Source organism: Fusarium poae, chromosome 4, assembly GCF_019609905.1.
Source record: "Fusarium poae strain DAOMC 252244 chromosome 4, whole genome shotgun sequence".
Classification (NCBI taxonomy): Eukaryota; Fungi; Ascomycota; class Sordariomycetes; order Hypocreales; family Nectriaceae; genus Fusarium; species Fusarium poae.
The window spans coordinates 4,709,651-4,722,876 of NC_058402.1; the positions used below are offsets into that span (position 1 = coordinate 4,709,651).

At 43.8% G+C, this 13,226-nt stretch overlaps 5 protein-coding genes and 3 non-coding genes across 8 annotated transcripts; 2 read left to right on the forward strand and 6 right to left on the reverse strand.

Moving 5' to 3' along the window:
* Window positions 1–130: 130 nt before the first annotated feature.
* Window positions 131–469, reverse strand: FPOAC1_011626 (uncharacterized protein; the record flags this gene model as incomplete). Its single annotated transcript, XM_044855997.1, has 1 exon — window positions 131–469. One exon carries the CDS (start codon window positions 467–469, stop codon window positions 131–133), a length of 339 nt encoding a protein of 112 aa, XP_044703310.1.
* Window positions 470–4,884: 4,415 nt separating this feature from the next.
* Window positions 4,885–5,628, reverse strand: FPOAC1_011627 (uncharacterized protein; the record flags this gene model as incomplete). Its single annotated transcript, XM_044855998.1, has 2 exons — window positions 4,885–5,532; window positions 5,584–5,628. The coding sequence occupies 2 exons, from the start codon at window positions 5,626–5,628 to the stop codon at window positions 4,885–4,887; spliced, it is 693 nt and encodes a 230-aa protein (XP_044703311.1).
* A 536-nt stretch (window positions 5,629–6,164) lies between these two features.
* Window positions 6,165–6,263, reverse strand: FPOAC1_011628. Its single transcript has one exon. It is a non-coding gene; the product is annotated as a tRNA-Ser (tRNA).
* Window positions 6,264–6,691: 428 nt separating this feature from the next.
* Window positions 6,692–8,698, reverse strand: FPOAC1_011629 (uncharacterized protein; the record flags this gene model as incomplete). Its single annotated transcript, XM_044855999.1, has 6 exons — window positions 6,692–6,739; window positions 6,787–7,993; window positions 8,041–8,329; window positions 8,375–8,405; window positions 8,456–8,616; window positions 8,665–8,698. 6 exons carry the CDS (start codon window positions 8,696–8,698, stop codon window positions 6,692–6,694), a joined length of 1,770 nt encoding a protein of 589 aa, XP_044703312.1.
* Window positions 8,699–9,052: 354 nt separating this feature from the next.
* On the reverse strand, window positions 9,053–9,925 carry FPOAC1_011630 (uncharacterized protein; the record flags this gene model as incomplete). The annotated part of the gene is made up of 1 exon (XM_044856000.1): window positions 9,053–9,925. One exon carries the CDS (start codon window positions 9,923–9,925, stop codon window positions 9,053–9,055), a length of 873 nt encoding a protein of 290 aa, XP_044703313.1.
* Window positions 9,926–10,383: 458 nt separating this feature from the next.
* FPOAC1_011631 lies at window positions 10,384–10,480 on the forward strand. The gene has a single exon. It is a non-coding gene; the product is annotated as a tRNA-Gly (tRNA).
* A 526-nt stretch (window positions 10,481–11,006) lies between these two features.
* FPOAC1_011632 lies at window positions 11,007–11,078 on the reverse strand. The gene has a single exon. It is a non-coding gene; the product is annotated as a tRNA-Asp (tRNA).
* A 627-nt stretch (window positions 11,079–11,705) lies between these two features.
* FPOAC1_011633 (uncharacterized protein) lies at window positions 11,706–13,109 on the forward strand (the record flags this gene model as incomplete). Its single annotated transcript, XM_044856001.1, has 9 exons — window positions 11,706–11,756; window positions 11,809–11,838; window positions 11,894–11,984; window positions 12,038–12,079; window positions 12,134–12,288; window positions 12,340–12,377; window positions 12,427–12,564; window positions 12,609–13,028; window positions 13,076–13,109. The coding sequence occupies 9 exons, from the start codon at window positions 11,706–11,708 to the stop codon at window positions 13,107–13,109; spliced, it is 999 nt and encodes a 332-aa protein (XP_044703314.1).
* Between the last annotated feature and the right edge of the window lie 117 nt (window positions 13,110–13,226).

The following is a 13,226-nucleotide window of genomic DNA, read 5'->3' on the forward strand; positions in this document are numbered from 1 at the left end:
AAACTGGTGCCTCTATTTTCAATCAAGTCAATTGACCAATTGCAAGGATAATTTCAACAGAAAAACAATAGATTATTCAAAGTAACCGCTTGTAAAAGTCTAGAGATAGGTAGTGTAACTCTTTGCCATCTTACTCAGAAGCCTTGCCAGTTGCACCATGTTTCTTTCCCCAGTTCCTAACTTTGACATCCATATCCCAGCGAATAAATACCATGACAATCATAACAACCCAACTCAACATAGTATTGATCAACCCCGTCCAAAACCCACCTCTGATAGCACCACCCATAACAGTAGTCATAACCAGTCTGATAATAGTGCTCGTGGCAACAAGCTCTTCTCCGCTTTCAATTCCTGCAATCGCACGTCTGGCACATTCATCAGGTTTCAGTATTTGATCACCTTCTTCGAGAGCCTTTGTGACGTCTGTCTTGACGCGGTTCTCATTATCTAGAGATTTGGTCGGCATTTAATTTTTATGACGGCTTAAGCTTTTATCTTCTTGGTTTCTTTAAGGTTATTAATAAAGGTTAATCTATCTAGATAGATTAAATTTTTAATAAAATATTAAGTTAAGGTTTCTCTTAAGACTTTAGGTTTTTTAATATAAGTATAATTTATATAGTATAAACTCTATAATATTAACTATAACTTATAAAAGAAGCTTCTATTAAGCTATATAAATAGTAATAACTTCTTTCTTTTATAACTTTAATTAATTAATAAAGTAATAATATTACTTATTTAAGATAATTATTATTTAATTAATTTATAATATTAATTTAAGAGTTAATTAATTCTAATTTATATCTTATTAAATATAATTAATAACCTTTATAGGTCTTATATAATATAATATTAATTAAAAAAAGAACTATTAATAAAAATATTTATCTTATAACCTTTTAATCTAAAAATATTAAGCTAATAATTAAGAAATATAAAGATATTAATAAGGGGAATTGATAGGGACGCATGATACTTTTACTACGGACGCATGACCTTACGGACGCATGACTTTTTAAGCACTTTAATTGGCCGAGCCCCGTATTTGTTAGTACACCTTAACCCTTCCTCTTTAATCAGTTGTTCCTCCTATAAACACTTATACATCAGCCAATCAGGACAATTCTGATGTTGTCATCAACACTGCAGATCATCACCTTTGTAACCTAACCTCCTAATGAAGTTGACGCTGCATCATCATCAGATATCAATGCTTTAGCATCACAATGGTCTCTACGCGCCGCCAATCGTACAACTCCGAGTCTGAGTCGTTCAACACGGCAGAGCCGCCTCGAAAACGCGCTCGACTTAGCAGCCAACGCGTCCAGCTAAGCCGACAGCATAACTTTCGCCCGCCTCTTTTAACGAATCCACCGCCGCCCTATCAGCGTTATCCTGCCTCTCGAAATAACCGATGGACCTCTCCTACTAGCAGTGCACCTAGTGTTAGCGATTCTTATGGGTTTGGGGATACCGACGCTCTGGATAATATCTTTGCTGCAGTCCCTGATCGATTCTCAACCATACCATCGCCTCGTCGTTCCGGACCCGAGTCATCATTCGAGCTCCAATATAACCATGCAATAACCCTCCGCAATGACTTTCCTCGTGGAACAGATCGACGAAATATTTGTCAAGTACCTATTCCTGGACCAGAAACCGATCCCTTCCAAGGCTCTCCTCGTAGCTCGTTGGAAGTAACGCGGGTACCTATGGTACCTGAGGTAGAATTCCAGCGTGCCTTAGGGCTAGTCCGAGATATTATTGGTAATGAGCGACGAATAACAAGGCAATGCCTTAAGTTCTTCGATACTGTACGCAGCTGGCGGGAAAGATGGGGCTATTCTCCTTTAAATACTGATGAATACGGCTCGCCTCCGGCATACTCTCCTCGCGAAAGTCAGCACTCTTCAGTTCCTGTTCCCTCTTCACCTAATCTAATCGAAAGCTCCCCTTCGCAGCAATCCGAGTCCCCGCCTCCAGACGAAATACCGAATCCTCCAATCCCAGGTAACCCAGCCCCTACAGAGAACGCCCTTTATAAGAACATTCAACTCTTTGCAAAAGAGCATGGCTTTGGTATAGCAAAGTATAATAAGTACTCTTATAAGGGACGGCTGATACGGTATTCTATTCGATGTGATCGATACGGGGATCCTCAACCAAGTAGAGGCTCTGGTCTTCGTCAGAGGAAGTCACGAAAGTGTGGGTGTAAGTGGCTAGTTATTGCAGAGGCTCTTGAGGAGGGTAAATGGTTTCTCCGTCAACATCAGGATACAGAACATCACACCCATAATCATCCTCCAAGTGAGATATCATCGGCTCATCCATCTCATCGCCGCCTTACTTCCCCAGTTAAGGCAACTATCGAATCCACTAGCCGCCGAGTTGGCATTCGAGCGCGGGATATACGGGCTATCGTGGAAGAACAACATCCCGAGTCAATATTTACACAACGGGATATCTATAATGCTCGGGCTTTAGTGAGCCGAGAGAAGCTTGCAGGCTATTCACCTACTGCTGCCTTGCTTAAGCTTTTTGATGAGCAAAGAGTTCCTTATGTTGTGAAGTGGGCACCAGACGAGCCTGGCCGTCTTCTAGGCCTTGTCTGGACATTCCCCTATTGTATCCGGATGTGGAAGCGGTTCCCAGAGGTAATCAGCCTCGATAACACATATAATACCAACCGATTCAAGCTCCCACTCTTCCAAGTAACCGGGCAGACCTGTCTTGGCACAGTATTTAATGCTGCCTTTGGTCTTATTGATAATGAACGACGAGAGGGATTCCAGTTTCTTGCGGAAAGCGTTTCCACTCTTCTATCAGAGCACTCAATACGACAACCAGCTATCATTATCACGGACTTTGATGACTCAATGAAGGCTGCCTTAGACGACCAGTTTCCTGGGGTCCAGCAGCAGCTCTGCATTCATCATGTCAACTCCAACGTTCTTCTTCGGTCAAAGCAGAAGTGGGTTAAGAACCCAGAGAATAGCAGTAGCCCGGATATTAGTGAGGTAGATGAACCTACCGAACCCCAAGCTACTCTAACTCTGCATGACCGCGCACTTGTCTCAGCTGAATCCTCCTCTGAGGTTCCTCATACCTATCAGGGGGTCCTCCAGATGTGGAAGCAGGTTCTCTTTGCAGAGACCGAAGAAGTACATAAGAAAGCATGGATTGCTCTCTGTAAGGAGTTTGATAATCAACGCCCTATTCTGCGGTATCTTTTTAACACCTACATGCCAGTCCGTGCTCAATGGGCCCGTTGCTTTATTCGTAAATACCCAAACTACGGCATCCGTGTGACCTCAGGTACAGAGGCAAGCAATAACAACATCAAGAGCTACCTATTGAATGGGATGAGCCATCTTTACAAGTTGGTAGAAGCAATGCAGGACATGCTACATGATCAAGAGCGTGACTTTAAAGATGCTTGCGGGAACGACGAGGTTCTTCGAGATCGTGAGTTCCTTGGGTCAAGCTCTGACTACTTGGGCGAGCTCCGGTCCCTTGCATCATCAAAGTGTCTGAAGCTTATCAAGAGCCAATACCGACAGGCACGTAAGGCACTGCCTACTGGAAAGAATCCTAATCCTAGGCCCCTTGACCCATGTACAGATGAGTGCTCTGTCTCAACCGAACTCGGTATACCATGCTATCATACAATTCACTCACGTGTATGCTCTACGAAAGCTTTCACAAAGTGGGATATTCACCCTCGCTGGCGACTTCGTGAAACATCCTCTCGAGATCCATATCGAAAGATCCTTGACCCAAAGATTGCTACATCTCTTAGAGGGCGGCCAAAGAATACAAAGCAAGGAGTGCCAGCAGACCTTATACCTTCTACAATATCTCAAGAAAGCAGTCGGGCCTTAGCATCTCAGCCGCAAGCATCTCAGTCCCAAGCATCTCAGTCCCAAGCGCCTGGGTCCCAAAAGAGAAAGCGTGGCCGCCCACCCGGAAGCCGGAATAAGTCAACCCTAGAAAGGGAGAATAAGAGCCAAGAAACTATCGCTACTCAAGGGACCACAATGGGTGAAACTATTTACGTTGGGGCTGGGAATACTACAGGCGTTCGCGCAAGTGGACAGAGAATTCAGGCAAGTGTGCGAAGAACGAGAAGTCAGTGGGAGTTATTATAGGTAGATAAATATAACCTATATTAGAATTAAATTCGTAATCCCTCTGATATATCTTTTGTGTAAGACCAGACCTAGTAATAACCTCTTTTCTACAGTGGTAGTAGGATTGTTAGGTGGGATTGTTCCTTGCAGGGATTACAGAAGTACTAGTGGGGTAATATTTCTTTAACCAATTAAATTACTTAAAAAGTCATGCGTCCGTAAGGTCATGCGTCCGTAGTAAAAGTATCATGCGTCCCTATCAATTCCCTTAATAAGATTAATATACTATAAAAAGAAACTATTAAACTATATATATTTATAAAGCTTAATAGCCTTATTAAAGTTAAATTAATAGCCTTTATATATAATTTATACTTTATCTATATATATAGTTTTATTAAAATAGAAAAAAAGCTAAAGAAATTAAAAAAGCTAAAAAAAAAGCTAATAAAAAGGCTAAAGGATAATTTATTAAAAGTAAAAAAGATATTTATAGAGAAAATTAACTAGACCTTTAAGTAAGAACTATATAAAGCCTAGTTTAAATAGTTAAAAGAGCAAGTAGTAATTATTAATAAGATCTTCTAGTTATAGCTAAAGACTATACTAGTTATAGCCTAAGACTATAAGCGCATAACTATTAGAAAAAGTTAGATAATAAAGCCTAAAGCCAAAGGCTTAGTATAAATAATCTAGTCAATTGACCTTCAAATTCTGCTCCCGTCTTCATAAGAGATTCGTGATATTATCAACTGGGGTTGGTCGGCATTGTAGCTGGGAAGACTGTGTGTATGCGGATGCGAGGTTCTTCAGGGTGTGCACCAGCGTACAAGTTCATCTCTTGTGATAGAGAATCGGATAGAGATCGAATTGCAGCCTTGGACGGCGAGTAGGGCGTAAAACCAGCAAAGCTGTATAAAGAAACGAAGGAGCCAGTGAAAATGATGTGTCGAGCTGGCAATGACTTTGACTCGGCACTCTTCTTGGCAACGCCGTCCAAAGCAGGCCTTAGCCATGCATTAAGCGTAGCATGAGCCATGTAAGCACTGGAAAAGTAATTGCTGTCCATCATAGTTTGTAGCTGCTCGACTGGCGTGTCGACAAACAAGGTTGGATGCGCACTTCCACTACAACACCAGACGATATCTGGTGGGGTATCATTATTCCATGCAGTGACTTCGGCAATTACCCTTGCACATTCCGTAGCTTTTGTCACGTCCGCAGTAAGTGAGAAAAAGCGCTGGGTTGAAGAGCGGGCAGATTTCTGAACTTCTGCCAGGGCTTCTTTCAGAACTTGGGGATCTCGTGCTCCAATAGCTACATTTGCGCCTTTGGCTGCAAGTTGACATGCAGCTGCTAAGCCTAGCCCGCGAGAACCACCTGTGATGAGGACTGTCTGTTGGATATTAGTTAGCCATGTGTTACAGGGGGTGATGGAACCACTAACTCGACCCTCAACCGGGAATTCGTTTCGTGGCAGGAATGATCCCATGTTCATAAACTGGCCAAGACAAACAATTGAGGCCTCGTATTTAGAGTCTCAAGGCTTGGCTTGGCTTGGCTTCTTGGCGAAAATGGAACTTTGTAAGGAGTTTGTTCCGAAAACACGTTTGATGACTGTCAGCATTATTGGGACTTGTGTAATTAAACCGAGGCTTCGCTTAACTAATTACCGAGCTCTACAGCGCTGATTGGCCTCTACCATTAAGTTACAATGAAGCTCAGATATCACTGAACTAACTGAGACAGAATTGAACATAATAGCATAAGTTTAAATAGTATTGTCTTTCTTCCAGCATAATCGTCAATTAAAACAAACACTTGGGATTGTGACTTACCCGCCCCCGGAAGAGCCACCGCTCAACCCAGCATATTGTCTATTCGTGAACCATGATGCTAGGTTGATTGAAATATGTACCAGCCCAGCGCCAAGAGTCCTGCCGATCAGAAGTCAACCAGCAGCCATGATGACAATTGTCGTAAAGGCCCGGAAGAAAAGATCAAAAAGAAAGTAGAAGCAAAAGTGAACGACAACGGCAGGATTCGAACCTACGCGTGCGAACACAATGCCTATGATGTCTCCAAAGAGATAGCAGGGCATCGCCTTAACCACTCGGCCACGTTGTCATGTCAGACCGTCACAAATTGAGGACTATATACTCAGCGTCTCGAACGAATCACGAGGAATCACTTTGGGATCCAAGTGTCGAGAGATCAATAGGGATATTGCTTTTCTAGAAATACTGTCTATTCCTCAAGCAACAAGTTGATGTGTCTAACTAACTGCAGATTTCAGTATGATATATATGTCTACTTATTCGGCAACCCGAAATCACACATCCACGACCGTTAGATTATGTTATTAAAGTCAAGGTCAACCGGGAATCTTACCAAAGAAGTATAAGACTATTTCAAACTATCACTAAACTATAATCTACCGTATCACAGAATGTAGCTGCAATCAAGAAGTGATGTCAAAATCATCGTTCCCTACACACCACAAAAACAAAGGCTAGGAGGTATCTCCATCCAACTAGGGCATATAAATGCAGTTCTCAGTCACTCTTTGCCTTCGTCTCTCTGAGTTTCTTCAACTCCTCATACTACCAAGTGTTAGATATGAATCAAGAGTAGAAACAGTCTAACTTACAGTTTCTTGGATCGCTGTCCTAGCACCTCTCCAAGTTTTCCGCCCACGACCAGGGATATCGTCAGGATTGGTATCGAACAGCCGGAACGAATAACAATTCATCGGGCCTTTGGCAAGCCACCTCCACAGATTATGATCCCTCCACCAAAGCCACCACCCCTTGAAGGAGAGTGGGTGGTCCAAGTAACTATATATACCAGTTCCAGCCATCTCATGAAGAAAGCGATAGAAACTATGACCTCTCACATATCCTTCCATTATGGAATGATCAATCTTCCACTCTTTGCGCCACCAGGCATGATATGAATCAATCTCAGCTTCCATCTCCTTCTCTGAAGGTAGATGTGCGGATGGTTGGTATGAAGCCGGTACATCATCTTTCTGTTTGATAATAAAGTCTGCTGTCCATAACTGAGCGACTGCCATTGACGCAAGTTCGCAGACACACCAAACATTCTCTTGCGGAGCCAGCCAGCTCAGAAAAGCTATCGAAGAAGCCCTCTTGGGTGGAAAGATCATCTGATAGAGCCGGGGAAGGTCGGGCTGTTGCGTCTTGTCTTCCTCGGTTCGCTGCCTTTCTGTCTTTTCGGCTGTTCGTGATTTCATTCCGGCCGTGCCATTCATCTCAAGCTCCGGCATAATAGAGAAATCATGTCGGTAGCCTGTAGCAAAGATCACCGCTTCGACTTCGACCGTCGTGCCGTCTGCCAGCAAAACAGTATGCTCCCCAGCAAAGTCCACAAAGCCTTGTACCGGAATTATGTCTTTGTTGTGAAACGCTGGAACGATGTCTTCTTGGACGGCAGGGTTTCTGTGAGCCATGCTTGGACAGGGAACAAGACGCCATTCCCCTCGGACCCTTCTTTCAGCAATCCTAAGACTTTGGCTTTCGGAAATACTGTCATCGCTCGGCTCGTGCCTCGCAGCGTCGCCGATCATCTTGTTGATCATGAACTTGTCGGTCGCCCACTTGGATAGATTGGGTAAGTAATACTCCATGAGATATTTGAGTCGAAGTACTGGCCAAGGGACCTCGCTATCCGTCGGCACGCCATCTTTTTCGTAGCGAGATACCAACATTCTTCCACGACGATATGCCAAATAGGTTTCCGATGCGTGTTTGCAAAGATTCAGGGCAATGTCGCAACCTGTGTTTCCAATGCCGACAACCATAACCCTCTTGCCCTCAAAGCCGTTCTTCCTGTAGCTAGATTAACTTGTCAATGGTAGTTGATAGAGGAGGGTTTTACTAACTCTCGATATCGCTGAGCATGAATCACCGTGCCCTTGAACTCTTTCCGTCTCTGCATGGGAGGCCAGACCGGTACAGTCTCACATCCAGTCGAGAATACTACTTTGTGAAATGAAAAAACAGCCTGACCATCAATATTTGAATAGTAAACGTCCCATCTAGAATCTGAAGAGTTCCGCAGGACCTTGTGTACAGTGACTCCGAATCTGATGTGCCTGTGGAGATCAAAATGTGTTGCATAGGCTTCGAAATATTGTTGCATTTGTCTACGCGACGGAAAAGGCGGATAGTCTAGCAGTAATCAATAGTGAACGATAAAATGGGTTGTGTTTCAACCTTTTGGCATTGGAAAGTCACTGAAGCCAGACTAGATATGTCCAGTCAGTGTTTGTTGAGTGTCTCCTATTTGGTACTCACCACAAACTTGCTGACGTTGACATATGTGTCATCCAATGCTGTAGTATAGTCTGTGTTATCAGTGTATGCCCATAGACCTCTGACCGACTCACGACGTTCGAAAGCGATTGCATTGAAGCCTTGTTCTCTCAGGTTCTTGAGAGCCACGAGGCCCGCAGGACCTAGAAATGACAGTTACCAATATGATCCAGCAGGGACACGATACTTACCAGTGCCTACGATGGCTATATCGATATTTTCCATCTTATCTCGATGACTGCTTCAGCTTGTGAGGGGTACGTTTGACATCATTTCAAGAGATGCATGGCAGAGCAAAAGACTTCACAGATTGTGAAGTGTACTATGTATTTAAAGATTACGGCACAGTTTCCAATCACCAGCGAACTACAACAGGCTTAGCCTGATTCATCTTCCGTAGGGTTCCTGTCATTGATTTATCTAAGCCTTTGGATAAGCATCGGCTATAGAAGCCCCCCCTACCCCTACCCATACCCCGCTGTGGCAGACGCCGTCGTCGTTCAATTTCCTGGAAATATACGTTCGTTACTTCCTGCCAAATTTGTCCATTCGCGACAGTCAGGCAGCAACTATCCAAGGTTATACCTCTGTCGCTTCGATCGTTGTATTTTGCTCAGCTTCAGCTTTAGTGGCTAACTCGCGCTTGGTCGGAGGTCTCGGGGGTAACGGAGACTGGGCAACAGCTTTCAAGATGGTAATCCAGGCGGGGAGATTCTTCTCTTCCAAGTAGATTCCAGCGTCTCTGACAGCTATCATGAGAAGTACTCGAAGCGTGAAATGTGCATCGTTCCCGGCTATGTGAAGGTGCGAGTAGGGAATCTCAAGCTTTTCCAGCAGCTCCTTAAGACTGTTTCTATACCACAACTGCAGCGGAAACTGAGCCGCTTTAGAGGTATCGATAACAAAGACGGGTTCAAGCTTTATATTCAGCAGTGAAAGCAGTGAAAGCTCTTGTTTTCCCCCATGGACAACAAGAACATAGGGTTTCTTAGTGAACCCTTTTAGCAACGTTTCCAAGTCCGTTAGCTTGATTGGCATTGCTTTGCCGAATAAGAAGAAATAGTTTTTCCACGAGAATGCACCTTTAAAGCCAAAGACCCAATGACGAGATGTAATAACACGGGATGCCAAGTCGTCACCTTGGGTAAATTTACCATGTAATTGTTGTAGAGCTTGTGCTTTAAGGTAAGATATACCAACCTCGACTCGTTGGATTATACCATTTTCTACTTTAAAATGGTCAACATCAATGCTGAGAAATCCTAGATTCTTGATATCTGAATTAAAGCCACGTGGAACAGATGTCTGCGGTATATCCGGCCAGCTTATACCATTGGTCAGCTGAGGTTGAGTGTAACGACAACAGCCAAAAATCCATCGGAGCACTACTGTCTCGTCTCTAAGGATGCCTTTGTGGGCTGGCTCGACTGGGGTGTTCTTAGCGGAATCCATACTGGATGCGAGTGCCCCGCTATCGGTAAACTTGTGGAATCGGAAGACTAATCGCGGTCGCTAATGGAATATGATTCGGATGAGGTCTTGTTGGTGTGTACTTTGGTGTTTCTGTGTGTTTATGACGGACGAGAAAGTGGGTTGCATAACAACTCTGACAGTGCTTTTGTATTGTGTGAGATTAAGGTTGCTCTAAGAGCCCTATTTTTCGTGACGAAGCTGCATCTATCGATTTCGCATTAGACTTCGAGGGATACCCATATCAATTGTGTGAGAATAAGGTTGCGCAAGAGCCCTTGAGCAAATGCCAAAGAGCCTAAGAAGTCCCACCTAAGAAGCATAAATTAGGATACGGATTTCATCTCTTATGCTTCTGACTACAGGTGGACTAATTGTCAATCAGCAGCTACCAACACATCCATGAGATCCGTTAGCAACGTCTCATTTCAATAACAACCGCGTAATTGGTTTAGTGGTAAAATTCTCCGTTGCCATCGAGTTTCTCATGAAACTAGTAAGCTCGGGGAGCCCTGGGTTCGATTCCCAGATTACGCATTACAGCACGCTCTCGAGCGTCCGATATTTTTTGCTGTTGATACATCTTTTTGATGGTGTTCTGATCCTTTGTGGTGTTGAACCAACCGCTGATACAGCCACGTGAATAAATGAGCGGGAAGCCGTTGAGCGCACGTGTTTTGCTGAGCTTATTTTTTTTTCACAGCAAAAGAGGAAGGAACTGGTAATGACAATCTCGTCGCATCACCCAGTAGGAAATATTTCATTGTTCAATTGTTTAACTCTTGGCTAAACGAGAACTCGTGAATAAGTGCAGGGTATACAGTCCTGCATTTAGACAGCCAACTCTGCGGACAGGAAGAAAGGAAGTCTGGGGATTTTTACGCATGTTATTGAGACTACACAAGTCTCAAGTCTCAGGGGAGTACATTACCCTAAGATGACAGGTCATTGGCGATTAGGTAGGTAGCCTGGAACAGTGAAGTTCACTGTCGCAGACCACGAAAACAAAAGGCAGAACATGCAAAAAAAAAAATGATTCGCCTGTCTAACACAGGTGGCGGATCTCTCCCGCCGGGAATTGAACCCGGGTCTCAAGCGTGACAAGCTTGCATACTGACCACTATACTACGGAAGATGAACAATCTTAGGACTGTTGTAGCTGGGGGGTTGTTGACATCTGGTCTACTATAATGATCTATACTCATGGAGAATTTTATCTGTCAAGATACATAAGTTTAATTATAGTATAAAACTAGAATATCCTATAGAGCTCGGCAAGAAAGATAGGCTTGGAGGGTAACGTTTCGGTCATCCACTGGCTTATGTCTATCATGCTGTCTTTCTAGCTACAGAAAAGACTGGTGGTCTCAAGTAGACAACTGATACCATGAGAAAATTTCAATGGTGAATCCGACGGGGATGAAAAGCATAGCACATTTGGGAATTCGAAAGCCTGTACGGGTTTCAGTGTTCATGTCTTGCAAATGAGGCACAGTATGATACATCAGATTCAATGCAATTTCCATGCCAAATTCAACACGAATATCCAGGTTCAGAGAATCACGATTGGTGTATAAATCATTGAACGGTTCACTGATGGGACTCGCATACAGCGGTTAAATCCAGGTTAGGAAGTCCAAGACAACCAACAGCTTCCAGGACCAGGGGATGGACCAGCATATAAAGTGGTTGAACTTCCTGATGTGATTGTTTGTCAAAAGTCATTGTTCAGAAACATCCATCGAGCATTTCATAAAAGACAATGGCTCAAACACACCAAGTTCCTTCGGCGGTTATTGTGCCTGATGAGCTCGTATGGTTCAGATTCCCCTCAATAATGATAAAAATGATCTAACGTCTATTAGGGCAATGATACGGACTCTTCACTTGGCGAAGTACTCAAGGCCCTCTTTTCTTGATCTAAAGGGTGTGAGGTCTGACATTTTCCAGGAAGTTCTCTCGTCCACTACAAGCATCTCCAGCTCAATTTTAAACTATCGTCGCGAAAATGGGAGGACATACCACGCATACAAAGACGGAAGTGAGACTTTTTATTCTCCTTCCCATGTTGCTATACTGACAGATATGGTAAAGAATACGTTCTTCCCAATGACGAGGCAGAAAATGAGAGACTAGGTATGTTAAACGCATTGGACATAGAAGGCGAAACTAATTAGATGATTTCGGTAGACCTTCAACATAATCTGTTTCTACTTACTCTAGACGACAGGCTTGGTCTAGCTCCTCCAAACGAACCTGATTCCAAAGCGAAACACGTTCTGGATATTGGAACGGGAACTGGGATCTGGGCCATCGACTATGCTGATGAACATCCAGAAACGCAAGTAGGTGGCCACATTAGACATTTGAATCTGACATTTCTAAGATGATGACAGGTAATTGGCGTGGATTTGTCTCCCATCCAGCCAGCATTGTATGACCCAGTTCTTACATCTAGCCCATGACCGTTCTGACAGAACTAGCGTGCCCCCAAACCTAACCTTCATGATTGAGGATATTGAAGATGAATGGAACTATTCCCATTCGTTTGACTATATTCACAGTCGCTTCATGTCATCCGCTATCGCAAGCTGGACCGACTTTCTCACCAAATGCTACAAGTACGCTTCACCTCTCTCATGTCAGCACTCACTGACACTTCCAGTAACCTGGCACCCGGTGGCTACGTGGAGATCCAGGAAGCAGACCTAAACCTTCAATCAGATGACGGTACACTCAAGCCTGATAACATAATGCTCAAGTCCCTCCGCCTCTTGACAGAAGCGTCGGTCAAGTTTGGTCGTCCGTACCAAGACATTCCACCACTTGCAGACATCATGACCCAAGTTGGTTTTGTAGATGTTGTCATCAAGCAGTTCAAGTGGCCCATCAACGGATGGCCAAAGGACAAGAAGGACAAGCTATTGGGAGAGTGGTCTTATATCAACATGGTTAGTGGTCTCGAGGCGTTTACAATGGCACCGTTGACGCGAGCTCATGGCTGGACGCCTGAGGAAGTAACCCTGTTCCTTATTGATCAGAGGAAAGCGTTGGGGGACAAGAATACTCATGCTTATTGGCCTATGTGAGTTTTCGTATGTGAATAATGGGATGGATTGCTGACAAGACTAGTTATTCCATCTATGGAAGGAAGGCAGCTGAATAAGTAGTCGTATTAGGCAGTCATCTTAATGTATTTTGTCTCTTTCTCTGTCAATGGAAGTTGATATATGCCTGTATAAACAGTCTAGGTTAGTTGTCTGGCTGGCGGAATTCCGCCTGG